The sequence below is a fragment of the Anolis carolinensis genome, chromosome 5, assembly GCF_035594765.1.
Source record: "Anolis carolinensis isolate JA03-04 chromosome 5, rAnoCar3.1.pri, whole genome shotgun sequence".
NCBI lineage: Eukaryota > Metazoa > Chordata > Lepidosauria > Squamata > Dactyloidae > Anolis > Anolis carolinensis.
In genome coordinates, this window is record NC_085845.1 from 5,012,794 (window position 1) to 5,036,554 (window position 23,761).

At 39.7% G+C, this 23,761-nt stretch overlaps 1 protein-coding gene across 2 annotated transcripts; it reads right to left on the reverse strand.

The window, feature by feature from the left end:
* Positions 1 to 692: 692 nt before the first annotated feature.
* pced1a (PC-esterase domain containing 1A) lies at positions 693 to 23,146 on the reverse strand. Of its 2 annotated transcripts, XM_062981494.1 has the most exons (8): positions 23,038 to 23,144; positions 19,262 to 19,344; positions 15,944 to 16,023; positions 11,457 to 11,689; positions 11,230 to 11,380; positions 7,855 to 8,101; positions 5,159 to 5,392; positions 693 to 1,923 (listed from the first exon to the last, which is right to left on the reverse strand). In XM_062981494.1, the coding sequence occupies exons 2-8, from the start codon at positions 19,332 to 19,334 to the stop codon at positions 1,700 to 1,702; spliced, it is 1,242 nt and encodes a 413-aa protein (XP_062837564.1). In that variant the 5' UTR covers positions 19,335 to 19,344; positions 23,038 to 23,144; the 3' UTR covers positions 693 to 1,699. The 2 variants fall into 2 exon arrangements, with proteins under 2 accessions (XP_062837564.1, XP_062837565.1); XM_062981495.1 differs by lacking the exon at positions 19,262 to 19,344 and having other exon boundaries at positions 23,038 to 23,146.
* Positions 23,147 to 23,761: the final 615 nt, after the last annotated feature.

Genomic DNA, 23,761 nt, shown 5'->3' on the forward strand with positions numbered 1-23,761 from the left:
AGGAGACTCAACCTGCATGCTGATTTTATACAGAAATGCATGACCAAAATAACCAATTACAGTAGAGTCTCACTTATCCAACACTTGCTTATCCAACGTTCTGGCTTTTTTGTAGTCAATGTTTTCAATACATAGTGATATTTTGGGGCCAAGTTCGTAAATACAGTAATTAGTACATAGCATTACTGCGTATTGAACTACTTTTTCTGTCAAATTTGTGGTATAACATGATGTTTTGGTGCTTAATTTGTAAAAGCATAACCTAATTTGATGTTTAATAGGCTTTTCCTTAATCCCTCCTTATTATCCAAGATATTCGCTTATCCAACATTCTGCCAGCCCGTTTATGTTGGATAAGTGAGATTCTACTGTAAATATCTTCATTTTGTATTCAACCTTGAAGACAAGTTTGCTAAATGCTCTTTCACTGAATCTCACCTCTAAGATGTCTCATTTGCAAAGTATTCCAAAATAATAAATAATTCCGATATCCCAAACACTTTTGATCTCAGGGAATTTCAGATAAGGCACTAAAATTTCAACATTAGCAACAAAAAAGTAACTTCTCTTGAGATCCAGCTGCCTCTGTATTACAAAAAGCTGGACTGCTGAGATTTTAACATTAAATTGGATGAAAGGGGGAAAAAAACCTTCTGTTTCTACCATCTGCAGGCTACAGAAAGACGAGACCATTTCATTCTTTCAAGGGTTTTTTTAATAATTACTTTCCAGATGAAAGCCTCCTGCCAAAGTTCTCTAAGTGAAAATGCTAAAGATAAAAAGGAAAATAACTTTTTTTAAAAAAAAGTAATAAGGCAATTCTCTTCTCCAAAGCAATTAAGCTTTGGTTTTATAAAATTATTCCCAAAATGACCACAACTAAGAATTCTAAAGTGAGAAGTGGAGATAGCTGCTTACTTTTAGCAATTGCATAGCCGATGGAAATGTAACAGGTGTTGTGTAGTGAGCCCTACCTGTTCTATGCAGTCCTTAAAGGTACAGGAACCCAGATTTCGATCTGCAACCACTTCCAAAAGCATCTTTTCTTAGATGGGTGTTCTGATAAAACTCAACCATTTTCGACTATTGGAAACTATTGGAAATAATCAATGCAAAATAGATCCATACTGGAAGACTTCTGAAAATTGCATCCACCAATAATACTCAAACATACAAACTGGGCCATGCATGCAGTTCAAACTGGCCTCAACAACATCTCCGTCCGCAACAAGGCATCTTTGAGTCCAGGAAAGAAAATTCAAATGGATAACAAAAAAGTAACCAAAGACCATATCGTATTATCTGAACCGTGGAACAAAGCAGCCAGGTATGATGCAGGAATCAAACCAGGTGGCTGCAAAACCAGAATCCTGGCACAAATGCACCTCCAAAAAGGAGACCCCAAAATGGAAATCATTGCTACAATCATCCAGATTTGCAAAAGCGCATGCTTCCAAAATCCAAAGGTCACTTCTATATGAACCCTTAGTCACATACCAAAGTTTTCATCCAAACTACAAAACGTCAGCCAACCCTAAACTGAACCTCCCAGCCATGCAGACTTGGCACAAAGCCTATGATGCGCACATGCCCCATACTTTGCCGCACATTGATACAGAGGAGCAAATCAGCCTTGGTGTGTGGACGGCAGGGTGTGAATCTTTTCCCTGCTCCCAAAAGCGGTTTTCCCAAGCCCAGCCTAGCTCCAATAGCGCTCGTAGGTGGCTCCGCGGCCCCTCTTATAAGGGCTGTAGTCCTGGGCGTAGAAGGACTGTGGGCGCATGACCAGGTTGTGGCGGGGCTCAGGGCCACGGGGAGCCCTCTTGCGCCGGCGGCCGGGCCTCGGGGGAACGTTTTCGGCATCGTAGCGGAAGAAGCTGGGGTCCACCCTCTCGAAGTGGCAGAAGCGGTCCAGGGCGACAGCTGTGGAAGGACAAACAGACTCATCGTGTTGGGACAAGGAAGACATAAACTGAATTTCCTGAAGTTAGAATGAAGAGAAAAAGTAAAGAGAGAAGGGAGGAAGGCGCAAAAAGGAGCAAGAGGGGTAAAATATAATATAATAAAAATAATATCATAATATTAATTATATATTATATATTAAATGCAATATTACTAATAATAATATAATATAATGATACAGTACAATATACTAATTTAATGCTAGTATTGCACCATGCCCCTGGTGGCGCAGTGTGTTAAAGTGCTGAGCTGCTGAACTTGCGGACCAAAAGGTGCCAGGTTCAAATCCCGGGAGCGGAATGAGCACCCGCTGTTAGCCCCAGCTTCTAGCAGTTCGAAAACATGCAAATGTGAGTAGATCAATAGGTACCGCTCTGGTGGGAAGGTAATGGCGCTCCATGCAGTCATGCCGGCCACATGACCTTGGAGGTGTCTACGGACAACGCCGGCTCTTCAGCTTAGAAATGGAGATGAGCACCAACCCCCAGAGTCGGTCACAACTGGACTAAATGTCAGGGGAAAACCTTTCCCTTTACCTTAATAATATAATGTACTAGCTTTGTCCGGCCACGCGTTGCTGTGGCTGATGGGAATCCTTTGTTGGCCAGGTGGAATAGCAGTGAATAACCTTGCAGTCTCAAAGCCTGGCCGTTTTCTGGAGTAGCTGGAGCTTTTTGTTGTATGAACGTAGAGGCATGGATGAGGGGTTGTGCTGCCAAGTTTAGTGTTTCTGGGATGTGTAGTTTTGTTGTTTTATCCTAGGCCGAAATTTCATTACCCTTTTATATATAGAGATTGTATGTAAATATAATTTGTAAGCCACTCTGAGTCCCCTTCGGGGTGAAAAGGGGGGGGGGATATAAATGTAGCACATAAATAAATAAATAAATAAATAAATAAATAAAAGGAATGTGGGTAGATAAGATGTCACTAAAGTGTTGCTGAGGCCGAAGAGTACAGACCTGTCTTTAAAAGGTCAAGAAAGGGATCAAGATGACCCGACAGAAGAGATGGGAGAGAGACGAGAATGAGAAGGATGCAAGGCAGTTGTTTACATAAAAAGAGAAAACAAAAGAATTTTTGCAGAACAGAAAGGATAAGAAGCGATGGGGCAGAGGTGATAAGCTGAGAGAAGGCAAATTAGATAGACAGAAAGAAGGGGGGAAAGGGATGTTTGATTTGTGTGGGTGCATGTGCATGTTTGCATCAAAAACCCATAATCCAGAGACAGTCAGACGTGGCCTTTTTTCCTTGGAGCTTACCTTGGCTTGTCTTGATTGAAAGACCACCCTTTAGATACTCTGCAGAATTAAACTACTGAATGTTTAATCATTCCTAGTCTTAACTGGAAAGCAAAAAGAACTAGGAATATAAGGAACTAGCTTTGCACGACCACACGTTGCTGTGGCGTATGGGAATCATTTGTTGGCCAGGTGGAATTGCACTGAATAGTCTTGCAGCTTAAAAGCCTGGCCGCTTTCTACATAAGGGCATCATTTGTTGGCCAGATTGAATGGGATGGAGTAGCTTCACGGCTTCAAAGCCTGCGGGTTTTCTATCTAGGGGAAATCCTGGTTGGCCAGGTTTAATAAATGGTGAAGATGACACGGAATGCACTATGGACAAAGCATGAGGAAGAACGGATCTGATTTTATGTGTAAAATGTATATTTTAAATTCATAATGTATTTTAATAGTTTTAACTGTTTTATATACAGTTTTATATTGGTTGTATGGGCATCTAATTGTTGCCACTGTTGTAAGCCGCCCTGAGTCCCTTTGAGTGAGAAGGGCGGGATATAAATGTGAGAAATAAATAAATAAATAGCACTGAATAGCCTTGCTGCTTGCAAGCCTGGCCACTTTCTACTTTGCGGAAACCTTGTTTGGCCAGTTTGAGTAGCAATTAATGGTGTGGCAGGTATGAATGCTGCAATTAGCCACCTTGATTAGCTGTTTAGAAGGGCCTTGAGTCTACACTGCCATATAATTCAGTTGAAATCAGATAATCTGTATTTTATAGGCAGTGTGGATCAGACCTAAGTGCACTGCCTGTGCCCTGGGTGCCATTTTGGCTGAAGGAGTTGCTAGGATACGAAGGGGGCAAAGCCTAAAGGCGGGGGGGGGGGGGGTGCTAAAGGGAGCAGGGCCTACCTTTCTGACTGGCAGTTAGGGGGAGAAAGGCTCTTCCTCATCCTCTGTAATTTGGACTATATTTCTTGTTTCTTTTTATTTTTGTTTGAAAGACATATTTTGAATGACTATGTCTTTTGTGGCCAAATTTGGTGTGATTTAGTTCAGTGGTTTTGTTGTTTACTCCACAGTAAAACGAACATTACGTTTATATATATATATATATATATATATATATATACCCTGTTTCCCCGAAAATAAGACATCCCTAAAAAATAAGACCTAGTAGAGGTTTTGCTGAATTGCTAAATATAAGGCCTCCCCCAAAAGTAAGACCTAGCAAAGCTTTTGTTTGGAAGCATGCCCGGCGCCCGCCATAGCATGCAGGATTGGTAAATGTACATACCAGTTGTATATGGAAATAATGGTAGTAACAAGAAATTCTTGACAGGAGTCACAGTTTGTCTGGTTTAGTTATGTTGGTTTGTGATGACAACTACTGTACAGTATAGAATAAATGTTCATTTTTTGTTCAACAATAAATGTGAATTCTTCTTCATGGAAAAATAAGACATCCCCTGAAAATAAGACCTAGCGCATCTTTGGGAGTAAAAAATAATATAAGACACTGTCTTATTTTCGGGGAAACACGGTAGATATAGACTTGGAAGAGACCACAAGGGATCCCCAAAGGTCATCTAGTCCAACTCCCTTCTGCCAGACAGGAAGTCATGATCCAAGCACTCCTTGGGGATGGCCATGCACTCTGTTTGAAAACATTCAGAGTAGGAGGTCACGTCTACGCTGCCATATAATTCAGTTAGTCTGCATTCCGATTATCCTGAAACAGCATTGCATAGTAGTGTAGATAGGGCTTGAGAGAACTTCTGCCCTCCGGGTTTACGAACTACTCTGAACCGTTGACAGTTCTCACTTTAAATGCCTTATAAGCTCCAGGGAGTTGCAAAGGTGGAGAAGTCTGACTGTACTGGATACTCAAGGTAATTCTGAAGGAAGGAAGCCAGAACCCCAAGAGAAAGGTAAGAACCGGCCTCCAAACTCACCATCCAGGTGGAACGGTGGAAGACCGGACTCCTCAAAGCTGGTGAATCCCGAGAAAGATTCGTTTAAACCATCGCCAGTAGGAACGAGGAGGGAATCGTCATGAAATGCAAAGAAGTCAGGATGAGGCTGATGGGTGTTGCGATCCTCTGGGAATCTCCAGGAAGGACCATGTGACAACAGCTGCCCAGGCTGGAAGTTGAAGGTCATGGGTGGCTTCCTGTCCTGCATCAGATCTATGGAAGGAAGGGAGAGGGTTCAAAACTGCTCCTGGTTACTAAGTTGGTTGTTTTGTCAAGAAATAGTTAAATTGAGACTCATTCACCTTCTGTCTCAATTTACCTCCTTCTCCGGCGATCTGGCTATCTGCTCAGTCGCACAGAAATAAATTCACATTTCCCGGCTGTCAGCTGAAACCAGCGGCTTTGATCTTTATTTACAATATTTGCATAGTCTTGCCAGAGCATAGCATTCGAGCACCCGACTTCGATCATTCACTGCAAGGGAAGCCCTCTGCTGTCTCCTCCCACATTCCACAGCCATGACAAATGTCCTGTTGCGTAACAGAAATCTCTCGCTGTTTCCCTCTAGCCATAAATCTCTACTCTATGCAGTTAATTCTTACATTACTGGATTACTGGATTATATTCTGCATTACAGACACACACAAAGTCAGTTAGCTTTAAACTATAAGTGAAAATTTCAAGACTAAACAAAACAGTACATTCACATGTTTCAATTCGGGTGGCATCTACACTAGGTTATAAATGTCATTTCCTAATTGGGTCCATCATAAAAACATGGGGAAAGTTTATTAAGATGCAAAACCTTTGCTTTTGCAGGAGGAACATCATGCAAAACATTTTGTTCTAGTTTCTCAGCAAAGTCTGAATTCAAGATAGCCACAAAATGAAGTTTCTAGAGCAGGCACGGTCAAACTTTGGCCCTCCAGGTGTTTTGGACTTCAACTTCGACTTCAGCCGGTAGGCTGTTAGGAATTGTGTGAGTTGAAATCCAAAACACCTGGAGGGACCAAGTTTGCCCATGCCTGCTCTAGAGTATAAACACTACTTTCCAAGTAAACACCACACAATTAAACTGGAAATAACACTTTCATTTTTTTTTAAAGTATTCTTTTACCAACAAAACCTTGGTCAGAATGCTGGTGACGTAACTTCCTCTATGAAGGAGACCAGACACAAGCATCTGGCGATTTCCTAACTTTGGGACAGGATTTGTTCCATTATGAAGAGTTGAAATGCTTTTCAAGAAGCTTGACAACAAGTTGAAAGACTTGTTTAAACTACAGTCTATGGGAAACCCCCTTTATCTGGTGAGTAAGGGGATGGACCATGGTCAGAAAGCAGAACCGGTTGAAAAGTGGAACCGAACTCACAAATGTATTTGGGTAGCTGAGAAACATAAACAACACATTTTATATATAGCTACCCAAATGCATTTGTTTGTTTGTTTGTGTATACACACACACACAAAAACACACATGGGTTGAATGAAAAGTAATGCCTCCACCTTCATAACTCCTCAAGAGATGGCAGTCCTGGTCTGCGGCAGGTCCTGGCTTGTTCAGGAGACTCTCCTCTATTTATTTATTTACAGTATTTATATTCCGCCCTTCTCACCCCGAAGGGGACTCAGGGCGGATCACATTACACATATAAGGCAAACATTCAATGCCTTAACATAGAACAAAGACAAGACAAACACGGGGCTCCGAGCTGGCCTCGAACTCATGACCTCCTGGTCAGAGTGATTCATTGCAGCTGGCTGCAGCTGGTTGCTCAACAGCCTGCGCCACAGCCCGCCCCCCACAATTCCTAACAGCCTATTGGCTGAAGTTGAAATCCAAAATACCTAGTGGGTTGAATATAATATAATTGTAATATATTCCAATTCAATGCAGCTTATCTTTTATTTTTGACTCCACTCTCTTTTGCACCCCAAAACCCTCTCTATAACACTTTGTAACACAATGTGAAAAATGTTCAGTTCCTGGTTTGAAAGTGTTCTTTCCTGTTTAATTGTGCAGTCCTTACTTTGAAGGTGGTTGTTCTACTCCAGGAACTTGGTTTTTGTGGCATTTATAACCCAGGAACAAAAACCGTGTTACATGGTGTAACGAGGACTTGGCTCTCAGGATCCTTATGTGATTGAGGTAAACAAGACCCAGTGAGATGGAAGCACCTGCCCCGCTGTTTGGTCTTGTACAGAAGATGCAGAGGCTGTTGGAGGAATGTATTGTGTAGGTTTGGAATTTCACTTATGGTTTAAATCAAACTGGTTGTGTGTGTGTGTCTGTAATTCCAGTTGTGTAAGAGTTAAATGCATAGAGAGAGATTTATTGCTAGACGGAAAGTGTGCAGTTTCCGGACATTCCTCACTGCTCTGGAATGTGGATGGCAACAGTTGGGAGATAGTGAGCTTCACTCATGGCCATCAATCTCCTTGGATGCTTAGATGTTTCGCTCCAGCCGAGCTATGTAAATAATGTAATTACTTCAATAAATACGACAACTGCTGGCTTCAGCCGACAGCTGAGAAGTGTGGATTTATGTCTGTGCATCTAAGCAGATTGCTAGTTCGCCCAAAGAAAAAGGAAAATTGAGATGGAAGGTGGATGTGTCTCAATTTAACTCTTTCCTGACAGAGGCAACCCAAAGGTCAAGATCCGGCCACTCACCTCCCCGTATCTTCTTCTCCGGGATGATGACTCCCCAAGCGTCGGCCACGTGGGCCAAGAGCAAGTGGGTGATCCTGCGGTGCACCACGTTGTTCCAGTGGACGCCGTCCTTCACCCGGTTGCCCAGGTCGAAGCGGAAGTGGTAGTGGAGGTCCACCACGTCAAAGAGGTGGAGGCCAGCCAAGGTGGCGCCATAGAAGTTGCCCTCAATGATGTCGTTGCGCAGGGTCTGGCTCAAGTGCTGGAGCTGGGAAGGAAGGAAGGAAGGAAGGAAGGAAGGAAGGAAGGAAGGAAGGAAGGAAGGAAGGAAGGAAGGAAGGGCCAATGAGATGAAAGATTAAAAATTGTATGATAAAATAGGCCCAAAATTTAAGAGGACCAGTTCAAATGAAAGAATGGGAACAAATGTGGAACAAAAAATTAAAATATACATATGCAATGGATTTGAAAGAGAATTGGATAAAAATGTTCCACAGATGGTATACTACACCGAAACAATTAGCCAAAATGTATAAAACAGTTTCTGATACCGTGTTTCCCCGAAAATAAGTCTTATATTATTTTTTGCTCCCAAAGATGTGCTAGGTCTTATTTTCAGGGGATGTCTTATTTTTCCATGAAGAAGAATTCACATTTATCGTTGAACAAAAAAAATTGAACATTTATTATATACTGTACAGTGGTTTTCATCACAAACCAACATAACCAAACCAGACAAACTGTGACTCCTGTCAAGAATTTCTTATTATTACCATTATTTCCATGTACAACTCGTAAGTACATTTACCAATCCTGCATGCTCTGGTCTTTTGTTTGGCGGGCGCTGGGCATGCTTCCAAACAAAAACTTTGCTAGGTCTTACTTTCGGGGGAGGCCTTATATTTAGCAATTCAGCAAAAACTCTGCTAGGTCTTATTTTCTGGGGATGTCTTATTTTCGGGGAAACAGGGTAAGTGCTGGAAATGTAAAGAACAAGTTGGCTCCTTCTATCACATGTGGTGGACTTGCAAAGAAGCAACAAAGTTTTGGATGAAGATTCATGAAGAATCACAAAAGATTTTAAAAAGAACATTTATAAGAAAACCAGAGTATTATCTATTAGGATTTACAGATTTAGACTTACAATTGACGGAACAAGAAGATAAACTTTTTACTTATATTACGACTTCCGCTAGAATTGTTTTCGCTAGAGAATGGAAACAGCAATCAGCCCCACCAATTGAGGAGTGGGTGGAGAAGATCAGAGAAATAAAGGACATGGACAAATTGACTTTTTTTGTTGAAGAAAAATACAGGCAAGATAATGAAAAGAACAAATTGGGACGATCTGGATAATTTGAGAAAATGAAGATTACGGGAGACAATTTTGCTATTTTTTTTTCCTTAGCAAGAAAAAATATTATTGAATAATAAGAAAATATTATCCAAGAAGATGGAACGGAAGTCTTTTTTTTGTGTGTATATTTTTGTAGATTGTAGACTTTTACCTTTCTCTCTTTCCCCTACTTTTCTATACCTTGGTTGTTCTCACTCTTTCGATGTAGTATAAAAAATTTAATAAAATTCTTTTTTTAAAAAAGATGAAAGTCTTGGGGGCAGAAGGTCGGGGGGAGGACCCTCAATTCGAGGCATCCCAAAGAGCTGCCCAGAAGAGCTGACCAGAGAGGAAATAACTGAGAAGCCATCTCCAAATATTTTGTTTCCGTATTGTCAAAGGCTATCATGATCAGAATCACTGGAGTGTTATGTCGTTTCCAGGCTGTGATCTTGCAGCATTTTCTTCTGGTGTTTCAACTGCATCTGTGGTTGGCATCTTCAGAGGATCTGATAGTAGTCAAGCAAATGGAGAATATATACTTGTGAAATGTCCAGGGTGTGCAGGAGTCTATCGCATACCGTGCAGCTGTGTACAAGTTTATACAGGGACCACTAAATGCAGCAGCATTGCCCAGACACTAATCAAAGAACACCAAAAGGCACCACAGACTGATTCAGCCAGATTTTTTGGAAAAATATGACTAAGGAAGCAAACAAAATGATTGCTAATAAGGTTAAGAAAAACCCAGAAATATGTCTCTATTGTCCTCCCGACCCTGATATATGCCTGTGAAACGTGGACCATCTACACATGTCACACTCAACTTCTGGAATGATTTCATCAGCGTTGCCTCCTAAAAATTCGCAAATCCCTTGGGAAGAAGACAGGCGGACAAATGTCAGCGTGCTGGAAGGAGCGAAGACCACCAGCACAAAAGTGATGATCCTTTGCCATCCACATTGCCCAATTCCACGTTGTCCGAATGCCGGATCACCATCTCCCAAAGCAATGACTATACTCTCAACTCAAGAACAGAAAACGTAATGTTGGTGGGCAGGAAAAGAGATGTAAAGATGGGCTTAAAGCCAACCTTAGAAACTGTGGCATAGACTGTTGGTGTATTTTGTTGTTAGGGGGAAATGTTAGATCAATTGTTTGCTGTTTGGATTGTGCATCTGTGTTCCAGCAGCACATGGGTTAATCACAAGTCAGCTTGATTGATAGCCTGCAGAGCCAATAGGTCAAGACTTCCTGCTTGAGTGGTTCGCAGACGCTCAGCAAAGAGAGAGGACATGCTTTATTCTTGCTGGGGAAAGCATGAGTCCTAAGAGCGATGGACTTTGTAATTGTATACAGATGTATATAATAAAGCCTAAGAAATGCTGGGATCAGTAGAATTACGACTGTGGTGTCGTTTGTCGGTGCTGCTTTCGCTGGATGCTTAAGCGGTCTGACTGGAGAGGAGATGGTGAGAGTCCAGACTCACCAATAAATCAGGGTGTTTCGGAGTCGACTAATTAAATCACACCCTGACATAGACAGTAAGAGAGAACCGGGAAGCCCTGGCCCTCGAGTATTAGAACTGGAGGTCAGCTGTGACCAGCAGTGCTGTGGAATTTGAAGAGGCACAAATGGAGGATGAAAGGGAGAGACATATCAAGAGGAAGAAGGGACCGCCTTCCACCTGGAAGCTGCAAAAGAACATGCAGATGAAGAATAGGTCTCTACAGTCAACTACGGACCCACCGTCAAGACCCTACGCTTGGAAGGCAATCAGACTTGGCCACGAGGGATCACCTAAGGAAGGAGCATCCTTCAATCCGAGCCTACAAAAGCTCCTGTGTGTCTTGGAGAATCCTTAGGCTGCTCTTTTCCCCTTTCAAGGCTGAAGCAATGGCAACTGGAACTGGGACAGAGAGCCTGTCACCAATCAATGGAGCCAAGACATAATAGAGCCCTGCTGAGCTGCTCTTCTCTCCTTCCAAAGCCAAAGCAATCATGACAGATCTTTGGCTCTACAATCCCATGACCTTCTTGGACCGAAGGGCCGTTCTCACCTCTGGGATGAGGAATCCGCCCGTCACCTTGGGGCCCAGGGGCATCGTCATGTTCCAGATGACCAGGCAGGATGGGGACAACGCGGCATCCAACCTGTTGAAGGCCATCTCCAGGTTTGTGCGGTATTTCTTCATGGAGGACGGGCCGTATCTGCCAAGAGAAGGGAGGACGATCAGGTCACGATGGAGGGAGGGCCGAAGTTGGCCCATGCCTGCCTCAGACTGACCTTGAGACATCCCAGACGCAAGAGTTGAGGATGACGAGGTCCGGCTGTGGCCCGGTCTGCAAGTGGTCCAAGATGCTTTCCAGGTAGGGTGAATAGACCCTGGTGAGGAAGTAGAAGCGCACGAGATGGTGGCGCTGGTGGAACTGGCGCACCTCCCGGTAGTTTGTCCCATTGTGAAGGCCACCCAGCAGACCACCTTCCAGCAAGCAGTCGTTTTCGAAGTGGAGTTCCCCCTGAAATTGAAGAGGAAAGAGAAAGGAGGACAGAGAGGAGTAATCAGAGATGCGCACGTGTCAGAGTATTTGCAACGCAGCAGTAGTTGGATGGAAGCAGTGGAGCGCAGAACGAAGAGACACTCAGAGACGTTGGTAAAACTATTTACAAAGTTTTACTGTATGCAGCAATAATCAACACAAACAGACTTGCAGACGACAGATGAACACAGGACTGTTCTGTTCTCCAACAGAACTTGACTCGAACTCTAGGCAGACAGAACTCAACTGAACTGATGCAATCGGTATGCACAAACACTTGTGTCTGGATACTCCCTAGTTCCAGCCACACATCAAGGACATCATAGCTGCTTGGCAATTAACTCTTTCCACACTATGATACATTCTGGATGATGCAATCAGTTGCAATACAAGCATGGCACAAATTGCATTTAAACTATCAATACACAAATCCCACATTAACATCATGCACAAGCAAATATCCACTCCTGACTCAAAGCTGCAAGATAGGTTTTCCTGGAGAAGCAGCCCCTTCTTCCCTGGATATAGAAGACGAGGCTATAAACAGCACCCAGAGGGAGCCCCATAGCAGGATTTGCTGGGAATTCCCACTTCTGTACATATCCACAACTGATCACCAGAACAGCATTGTCTGGAATTTCCCAATTCTGTGCACATCCACAACCGACCACTGGAGGGAGCACCAGAGCAGCATTGGCTTGGGTTTCCTATTTCCATGCATATCCATAACTGACCACTAGAACACTAGATGTGGGCGAAACGTCAGGAGAATACTTCTGGAACATGGCCACCCAGCCCAAAAGATATACAACAACCCAGCACTAGAACAATTTGTTAGGATTTCCCATTTCCATTCACATCCACAACCGGCCACTTGAGGGAGCCCCAGAGCAGATTGGCAGGGATATCCAGGCCGGGCTGTGGCGCAGGCTGGTTAGCAGCCAGCTGCAACAAATCACTCTGACCAAGAGGTCATGAGTTCGAGGCCAGCCCGTGCCTGCGTCTTGTCTCTGTCTCTGTTCTATGTTATGGCATTGAATGTTTGCCTTTATGTGTGCAATGTGATCCGCCCTGAGTCCCCTTCGGGGTGAGAAAGAAGAGCGGAATATAAATGCTGTAAATACAGTAGAGTCTCACTTGTCCAAGCTAAACGGGCCGGCAGAAGCTTGGATAAGCGAATAACTTGGATAATAAGGAGGGATTTAGGAAAAACCTATTAAACATCAAATTAGGTTATGATTTTACAAATTAAGCACCAAAACATCATGTTATACAACAAATTTGGATTAGTGAGACTCTACTGTAAATAAATAAATAAATATCCCAATTTGATACACATGTGCAGCCGACCACTGGAGGGAGCCTCAGAGCAGCATTTCCTAGGATTTCCCTTTTTTATGCACATCCACAACTAACCACCAGAGGGAGCCCTAGAGCAGCATTATACAGTAGAGTCTCACTAATCCAAGCCTCTGGATAATCCAAGCCTCTGGATAATCCAAGCCATTTTTGTCATCAATGTTTTCAATATATCATGATATTTTGGTGCTAAATTCATAAATACAGCAATTACAACATAACATTAATGCGTATTGAACTACTTTTTCCGTCAAATTTGTTGTATAATATGATGTTTTGGTGCTTAATTTGTAAAATCATAACCTAATTTGATGTCTAATAGGTTTTTCCTTGATCCCTCCTTATTATCCAAGATATTCGCTTATCCAAGCTTCTGCCGGCCGTTTAGCTTGGATAAGTGAGACTCTACTGCAGGGGTCCTCAAACTTTTTAAGCCGAGGGCCAGTCCACAATCCTTCAGACTGTTGAGGGGACGGATTATCATTTGAAAAAAAAATACAAACAAATTCTGATGCACACTGCACATGTCTTATTTGTAGTGCAAAAACAACAACAACAAGAACAATGAAAGAACAATACAATAGTTAAAAATAAAAATAATTTTAACCAACATACATTTATCAAGATTTCAATGGGAAGTGTGCTTCTGCTTCTGGCCAATGAGATAGTCAAGTTAATTAGGGTTGTTGTTGTTTGTTTGTTGTTGTTGTTGTGTGCCTTCAAGTCATTTCAGACTTTGGGCGAGCCTAAGTCTAAAATGTATTTATTTATTATTTATTTATTTACTGCATTTATTTACTACATTTGTATCACACCCTTCTCACTCCAAAGGGGACTCAGAGTGGCTTACAAATTATATGTACATACAATATATATTATTATTAGCATAGCACAATATTAGCATTATATATTACTTTATTGAACTATACCACTATACTATAATATTATTAGTAATATTATATGTAATAAAGAATATATAATTAATATTATTATATGGTATTATTATTAGTGTTATATTGTATTACATTATAATATTATTATCAATATATTATATTATAAAACTGAGGGCGGGGGCCAGGTAAATGACCTCGGAGGGCCGCATCCGGCCCCCGGGCCTTAGTTTGGGGACCCCTGCTCTACTGTATTATTTTCCATTTCCATGCACATCCACAACTAACCACCAGAGGGAGCCCTAGAGCAGCATTATAGGATTTCCTATTTCCATGCACATCCACAACCGACCACCAGAGAAAGCCTCAGAGCAGCATTGGCTAAAATTTCCCAATTACATGGACATCTACAAATGACCACCAGAGGGAGCTCCAGAGCAGCATTAGAGGATTTCCCATTTCCATGCACATCCACAACCGACCACCAGAGGGAGCCCCAGAGCAGATTGGCTGGGATATCCCATTTCTGTGCACTTCCACAACCCACCACCAGAGGGAGCCCTAGAACAGCATTATATTATTTCCCATTTCCATGCACATCCACAACCGACCACTAGAGGGAGCCCCAGAGCAGATTGGCTGGGATATCCCATTTCTGTGCACTTCCACAACCCACCACCAGAGGGAGCCCTAGAACAGCATTATATTATTTCCCATTTCCATGCACATCCACAACCGACCACCAGAGGGAGCCTCAGAGCAGTTGCCAAGATTTTCCATTTCTATGCATATCCACAGCTGACCACTAGATGGAGCCCCTGACCATTCCCTTGCTAGCCCTTTTCACCCCAAGATCAGCCAACAGCAGTTCTTGGTTAGACTGAGAAACCTAATAGTTTTATTTTTTGTGTCAGGAGCAACTTGAGAAACTGCAAGTACCTCCCCTGAAACTACATATCCCATTATTTTATAGTATGCAGCCACAGTGGTTAAAGTGGGATCAGCGTGCTATAATTGTGTAGTGTGAATGGATCCTCTAAAAATGCCTTGTTTAGAGACTGTTTCCCTATGGTATCCCATATTCTTTGTAGAAGGCTAGAATTGGTCCCTGAAAGCACGCAATAATAATAATAATAATAATAATTTTGCTGTGTCATACTATATCTTTGTGTCCATAATAATAATTATAATAATGATGATAATATGGCACAGCTGGTTAGTAGCCAGCTGCAATAAATCACTATTGACCGTGAGGTCATGCGATCGAAGCCCCCGGATTAAACCCCTGACCATTAATAGCCTAGCTTGCTGTTTACCGAAGCAGCCCGAAAGACAGCTGAATCTGTCAAGTAGGAAATTTAGGTACCGCTTTATGCGGGGAGGCTAATTTAACTAATTTACAACACCATAAAATCTCCAGCCGCGTGTGGAAAGAATAAGGAAGTAATACCATCAAGGACTCGGGTGTCACAAGTGGACAATGAAGCGACAGCTCCCCCCTGTGGCCGGAATCGAGCATAATGAAGCGGAAGCTGGAAAATGTTAAATTGCCTCTGTGTCTGTCTATATATGTCATATGTCTAATGGCATTAAATGTTTGCCAAGTGCATTGTGATCTGCCCTGAGTCCCCTTCGGGGTGAGAAAGAAGGGCGGAATATAAATACTGCAAATAAATAAATAAATAATCTATCAATATATTTATTATTATTATTATTCTATTATGACACAGCAAACAAGATAGATATGCTGGATTTCGTATCACAAAATCACAAGTCAAACACTTCCCAAGTGTCTAGGACTGTGTGATGGGTTTTCAGATGATGCGTGAAGATCCCAGTAGGGTGGCCTTTTGCAGTTGTTGTTATTATTATTATTATTATTATTATATCGTTGTTGTTATACTGTTAGCTTTCAGGGATCAGTTCTAGCCTTCCCCAAAGAATATGTATTATTGTTATATTAATGTATTATGATTAGATTTACCTTGGCCTTCATTTGGGCGCTGGTGAGCAACGAGTCTGTCTGGAGCAGGCGGATCAGGTCCTTGTAGACAGACCTCTGGACTGCAAGAGAAGACACAACAGCATTTATTCCCTGGTGTATATATACACACACACACACACACACACACACACATTCACTAGCTATGCCCAGCCACACGTTGCTGTGGCAAAGTGCGGTAGTACAGGAAATAAAGTATTGAGGAATTAGTGGTAGTTAGTGTATGTGAATACACAATATTTCTGGTTGTTCATTTTTTTTGTGTCTGTTGGAAGCAAGTATGAATGCTGCAATTAGCCAGAATGGTTAGCGTGTAATGGCCTTTCAGCTTCAAAGCCTGGCTGCTTCCTCCCTGGGGGAATCTTTTGTTGGGAGGTGTTAGCTGGCCCTGACTGTGTCCTGTCTGGAATTCCCTTGTTTTCAGAGTGTGGTTCTTTATTTACTGTTCTGATTTTAGAGTTTTTTAACACTTGGAGCCAGATTGTGTTCATTTTCATGGTTCATAGCAACACAATAATAATAATAAATAATAATAAAATAAATAATAAACTCAGCCGCTATCAGGACTTCAAGATTGAACTCTGGCAGAAACCAGTGCAGGTGGTCCCGGTGGTGATGGGCACATTGGGTGCCACGTCAAAGGATCTCAGCCGGCATTTGGAAACAACAGACATTGACAAAATTACGATCTGCCAACTGCAAAAGGCCACCCGACTGAGATCTGCACACATCATCCGAAAATACATCACACAGTCCTAGACACTTGGGAAGTGTTCGACTTGTGATTTTGTGAAACGAAATCCAGCATATCGATCTCGTTTGCTGTGTCATACAATACAATCAAATAAAATAATAATAATAATGACTCTGATAATACACACTACTTTTCTCCCTCCTCGGCTTCCTCCCAGGGGGAATTCTTTGTCAGGAGGTGTTAGCTGGCCCTGATTGTTTCCTGTCTGGAATTCCCTTTTTTTCAGAGTGTTGTTCTTTATTTACTGTCCTGAGTTTACAGATTATATTGTGGTGTTTTATTATATTAATAATATTATATATTTATAATCTCATATTATTTGCTTTGAAATGGATTATATGAGGCCACTTCTTTACAACTATAAAAAAAATCCAATTTGGATTAAATGGCAGTGTGGACTCAAGATAATCCAGTTCAAAGCAGATACTGTGGATTATCTGCCTTGGCATTCTGGGTAATATAGCTGCGTGGAAGGACCTTGAATCTACACTGTCATATAATCCAGTTCAAATCAGATTATCTGTATTTTATAGAAAGTGTGGAAGAGGCCTAATGGACCCTGGACGCCATTGTGGCCGAGGTGGTTTCTAGGAGACAAAGTGGGCGGAGCCTAAAGTGGGTGGGGCCTACCCTTCTGACTAGCAGCAAGGGGGAGAACGGCTCTTCCTCGTTCTCTGTAATCTGGTCTTTATTTCTCTAGGTTATTTTGATTGAAAGACATAGATTGGGTGACTATGTCTTTTGTGGCCAAATTTGGTGCAATTTGGTTCAGTGGTTTTGTTGTTTACTCCATAGGAAAAACACACATTACATCTATATATATAAAAGAGTGATGGTATCACGGCAGCGGACAAAACAACAAAAGTAAACACCCCACAACCTCAAAAATTGACAGCACAACCCCTCATCCATGCCTCTAGGTTGATACAACAAAAAGAAAAGAAAAATAAAGTCCTAATTAGAGGGAGAGGAATAATTGTTTTTATCCAATTGCTGCCAGTTAGAAGACTAAGCTCCGCTCACTTGGTCTCCTAGCAACCCATTCAGCCCAGGGGACCCTTTACCTTAACTATCACCAATTCCTCAATACTTTATTTCCCATACCACCATACTTCACCACAGCAACGCGTGGCCGGGCACAGCTAGTTTTTATATATAGAGAACAAGATATATATATTTGACTGAAAGACATAGAGTGGATGACTATGCTTTTTGTGGCCAAATTTGGTGCGATTTGGTTCAGTGATTTTGTTGTTTACTCCATAGGAAAAAAGCACGTTACATTTTTATATAGAGAGAAAAAGATATATATATCTGATTGAAAGACATAGATTGGATGACTATGTCTTTTGTGGCCAAATTTGGTGCGATTTGGTTCAGTGTTTTTGTTGTTTACGCCATAGGAAAAATGCACATTATATTTTTATATTGAGAGAAAAAGATATATATATCTGATTGAAAGACATAGATTGGATAAATATGTCTTTTGTGGCCAAATTTGGAGCGATTTGGTTCAGTGTTTTTGTTGTTTACTCCATAGGAAAAATGCACATTATATTTTTATATAGAGAGAAAAAGATATATATATCTGATTGAAAGACATAGATTGGATAAATATGTCTTTTGTGGCCAAATTTGGAGCGATTTGGTTCAGTGGTTTTGTTGTTTACTCCATAGGAAAAATGCACATTACATTTTTATATAGAGAGAATTTTTACGGTATAATAAAACACAACAATATAATCTGGAAACTCAGGACAGTAAATAAAGAACAACACTCTGAAAACAAGGGAATTCCAGACAGGAAATAATCAGGGCCAGCTAACATCTCCTGAATTCCCTCAGGTAGGATGCTGAGGAGGGAGAAAAGTAGTGTTTATTATCAGAGTTGTTGTTGTTGTTGTTATTATTATTATTATTATTATTATTATTATTATTATATTGTATGACACAGCAAACAAGATAGATATGCTGGATTTCATTTCACAAAATCACAAGTCGAACACTTCGGATGATGCGCGCAGATCCCAGTAGGGTGGCCTTTTGCAGTTATTATTATTATTATTATTATTATTATTATTATTATTATGTTGCTGTGAACCATGAAAATGAAAACAATCTGGCTCCAAGTGTTAAAAAACTCTAAAATCGGAACAGTAAATAAAGAACCACACTCTGAAAACAGGGGAATTCCAAACAGGACACAGTCAGGGCCAGCTAACACCTCCCAACAAAAGATTACTCCATGGGAAAACGCACATTATATCTTCTTTTTCCTCTCTTTTATCTTCAGGGAGAAATGTAAGGTAGTACAAGGAGCCAGAAGAAATTAGATGCATAGATATAGACTGGATGATTCCTGGTTTGACAACGTCATCTAGGATCTAGTAGTGGACAACAAGCTGGACGTGAGCCAGGAAGTGTGACGCAGCAGCAAAAAAAGCCCAACTCGATTCTCGGCCAAAAGCTAGAACGTGTTGCCTGGGAAGGTTTTGAAACAGAATGGATGGCCATCTGTCGGGACCGTCCAGGTTTCCAAGACTCACTCGAGTCGCCCATGATGACCACAAACTTGTTGTGCAGGAGCTGGCGGACCTCCTCCGAAGTAAACGTCAGCATCGTTGAGGACCTGGAAAATAAATATAAATATAACCAGCTTTGGACTGCAACTCCCACCATTCCTAACAGCCTCAGGCCCCTTCCTTTTCCCCCTCCGCCGCTTAAGCTGAGGGGCCTGAGGCTGTTAGGAATGGTGGGAGTTGCAGTCCAAAGCGGGTCGGCACCTCTTTTCCCATCTGTTTCCATGGAATTTATCAAGCGGGGAAATTCCTTTCCATATTAATTGTCTGAATTGCCCTTGAAGTTCCTCCTTATCTTGTTCTTGGAGACACAACAGTCGTGGGAGAAGCCGGCAAACTCCTATTTACGTCCAGGAAAAGTAACTTCCAGTAGCTTGACAACCATCCAGTTACTAACTTAAGAACATTTAATATGTATTTTTAAAATTGCAAAATAATAACATGCATATATATGTGTGTGTGTGTGTGTGTGTATAGATATATATATATATGTATATATACATATATGTATATGTGCATGTACAGTAGAGTCTCACTTATCCAACATAAACGGGCCAGCAGAACGTTGGATAAGCGAATATGTTGGATAATGAGGAGAGATTAAGAAAAAGCCCATTAAACATCAAATTAGGTTATGATTTTACAAATTAAGCACCAAAACATCATGTTATACAACAAATTTGACAGAAAAAGTAGTTCAATACGCAGTAATGTTATGTTGTAATTACTGTATTTACAAAATTAGCACCAAAATATCATGTTATATTGAAAACATTGACTACAAAAATGCGTTGGAAAATCCAGAACGTTGGATAAGTGAGTGTTGGATGAGTGAGACTCTACTGTATGTCATATATGTGTATATGTGTGTAAGAACTAACTTAAGAACATTTAATTTTATTGCAAATTAATAGCATGCATATATATGTAAGTGTTAAGAACATTTAATATGTCATTTTAAAATTGCAAAATAATAACATGCATATATATATGTGTGTGTGTGTATAGATATATATATATGTATATGTACATATATGTATATGTGCATGTATGTCATATATGTGTATATGTGTGTAAGAACTAACTTAAGAACATTTAATTTTATTGCAAATTAATAGCATGCATATATATGTAAGTGTTAAGAACATTTAATATGTCATTTTAAAATTGCAAAATAATAACATGCATATATATATATATGTGTGTGTGTATAGATATATATATATATATGTATATATATATATATATATGTATATGTGCCTGTATGTCATATATGTGTATATGTGTGTAAGAACTAACTTAAGAACATTTAATTTTATTGCAAATTAATAGCATGCATATATATGTAAGTGTTAAGAACATTTAATGTCATTTTAAAATTGCAAAATAATAACATGCATATATATGTGTGTGTGTGTGTATAGATATATATATATGTATATATACATATATGTATATGTGCATGTATGTCATATATGTGTATATGTGTGTAAGAACTAACTTAAGAACATTTAATTTTATTGCAAATTAATAGCATGCATATATATGTAAGTGTTAAGAACATTTAATATGTCATTTTAAAATTGCAAAATAATAACATGCATATATATGTGTGTGTGTATAGATATATATATATGTATATATACATATATGTATATGTGCATGTATGTCATATATGTGTATATGTGTGTAAGAACTAACTTAAGAACATTTAATTTTATTGCAAATTAATAGCATGCATATATATGTAAGTGTTAAGAACATTTAATATGTCATTTTAAAATTGCAAAATAATAACATGCATATATATGTGTGTGTGTGTATAGATATATATATGTATATATACATATATGTATATGTGTGTATATGTGTATGTATGTCATATATGTGTATGTGTGTAAGAACCTAAGAACATTTAAAATTGTAAATTAATAGCATGCATATATGTAAGTGTGTATATATGTGTGTATATGTGTATGTATGTTTTATATATATGTATATATGTCTAAGAATTAACTTAAGAACATTTAATATTAATTGCAAATTAATAGCATGCATATATATGTGAGTATATATGTGTGTGTGTGTACATGTATGAATGTTTTATATATATGTATATGTGCGTAAGAACTAACTTAAGAGCATTTAATATTAATTGCAAATTAATAGCATGGATATACAGATGTGTATATATATATGTATCTATGTGTGTGTGTATACGTGTATGTATGTTTTATATATATGCATATGTGTGTAAACTAAATTAAGAACATTTAAAATTAATTGCAAATAGCATGCCTATATATGTGTGTGTATATATATATGTAGACGTGAATGTATGTTTTATATGTATATGTATGTGTGCATACATGTATGTTTTATATATACGGATATATGTGTAAGAACTTAAGAACATTTAATAATTGCAAATTAATAGCATACAGATATATATGTATTTGTATATATATATGTATATGTGTGTATACGTGTATGTTTTATATATATGTATATGTGTGTAAGAACTAACTTGAGAACATTGAATATGTCTTTTTAAAATTGCAAATAAATAACATGCATATATATGTGTGTATATATATGTATATGTGTGTATATGTGTATGTTTTATGTGTGTGTGTATGAACTACCTTATGAACATTTAATATTAGTTGCAAATTAATAGCATGCATATATGTGTGTATTCTCTTGTACAAATATTATACACACTTCAATGTTACACAGCATATTCTGAGTGTGACTTCTCAGTCCTTGTGGGTGCATCCACACTACAGATTTATTGCAGTTTGACACCACTTTAAGTGCCATGCCTCAATGCTATGGAATAATGGGAGTTGTAGTTTGCATTTTTTGGTAGAGAAAGTGCAAAAGTACAAATCCCAGATTTCCATAGCACCAAGCCATGGCATTTAAAGCAGTTTCAAACTGCATTAATTCTCCAGTGTAGAAGCACTCAAGTGCTGGGGTTTGAGAAGACCAAGTCCCTCCTAGAACTAGAAATCCCAAGGCTTAAATAGGATGCAAACAGGTCAACCCAAAGAGTTATGAGTCTCCTTGGGGAGGTAAGACAAAATACAAATAAATTATTATTATTATTATTATTATTATTATTATTATTATTATTATTATGAAAGAGATCCAATACAATGGTTTTGCAAACCCTTCCCCATGTTTGCAATCATTCAGGTTATTATATTTACTATTTTCGGGGGCAAGTATATCAAACAATTGCAGAGCAAACACAAATAATTCCACAGGAAGGGTTTGAAAACTAGGATGGAAGTGTCCTCTCTTAAATAAAGTAATTCTGGTGTCATCTGGGAGTTGTAATTTTGCAAGGTGGCTTTTAGCTGGAAGGCCCATCATCCTCAACATGGAAAATTGTACAAATTGTGAAAATTGATAGGCCTTTTTAATTGCACGTTGCAAAAAAAGGCCTTTGCAAAAAGTGACTTTTGGGGGACTTCAACTCCCATAGGAGTTCGTAGTCCAAAAAAAAAAAAAACAAACCCACAACTTTTCCCAAATCTTGTTTGCATAAAAGCCTTAATTGTTTCACCTTTGCAAAGCAAAAAACTCACTGAGTTTTATAGCCTGGGAGTTGGGGCTCGCCTTCCCAAAGGGTTTGAAAGAGAGTCATGCAAAAATAGGAAACATCTAACAGGCTTGGTCTTTTTTTCCACTGCCAAGAAGAAACCCCAATCTAATTCTAGGATACCTGCACCTACCGTTACTTGCAGCCAACGATTTCACACGAGACACAAATCAAGTGCAAGTAACTGCTGGGAACTTGCACCACAGCCCTTTAGGACGCCCGCGCCTCCTGCTGGCCACGTTGGGTATTGCTATGAGAAAAAGCAGTTCTGGAGCAAACCTTTGCTTATCCAACGTTCTGGATTATCCAATGCAGTCTGCCTTTTAGTAGTCAGTGTTTTTGTAGTCAGTGAGATATTTTGCTGCTAAATTCGTAAATACAGTAATTACTACATAACGTTACTGCTTGTTGTAAAACATGATGTTTTGATGCTTAATTTTAAAAAATCAAATTAATTTTTATTATGTTACAGTGAAAGCTAGGAAAACATAATAAGTATAGGATAGTGAGGAAAAAGTGCTGGAGAGTAAACAAAAAAAAAAGAACAAAAGAGAAGAGAAAATAAAATAATTTAAAAATATATAGAGGGACTTCCCATTGTCCTCTTAGGCTTCTCATTAATCCCTCCTTATTATCCAACATTTTCGCTTATCCAACGTTCTGCTGGCCTGTTTATGTTGGATAAGTGAGACTGTATTGTATATGGCAGTATAGATGGGGCCAAAGACGGGCTCTGTCTACACAGTAATAAATAAATAAATAAATATACATACACACACATACATACATACATACATACACACACACACACATATATACACAGTAGAGTCTCACTTATCCAACGTTCTGGATTATCC

Coding starts and splice junctions, on each gene's coding strand:
- pced1a (XM_062981494.1), bottom strand. CDS start 19,334: ATGCTGACGTTTACTTCGGAGGAGGTCCGCCAGCTCCTGCACAACAAG. Junction 16,024..19,261: donor GGTCATCATGGGCGACTCGA/GTGAGTCTTGGA, acceptor CTTCTCTTGCAG/TCCAGAGGTCTGTCTACAAG. Junction 5,393..7,854: donor GGAGAAGAAGATACGGGGAG/GTGAGTGGCCGG, acceptor TTCCTTCCATAG/ATCTGATGCAGGACAGGAAG.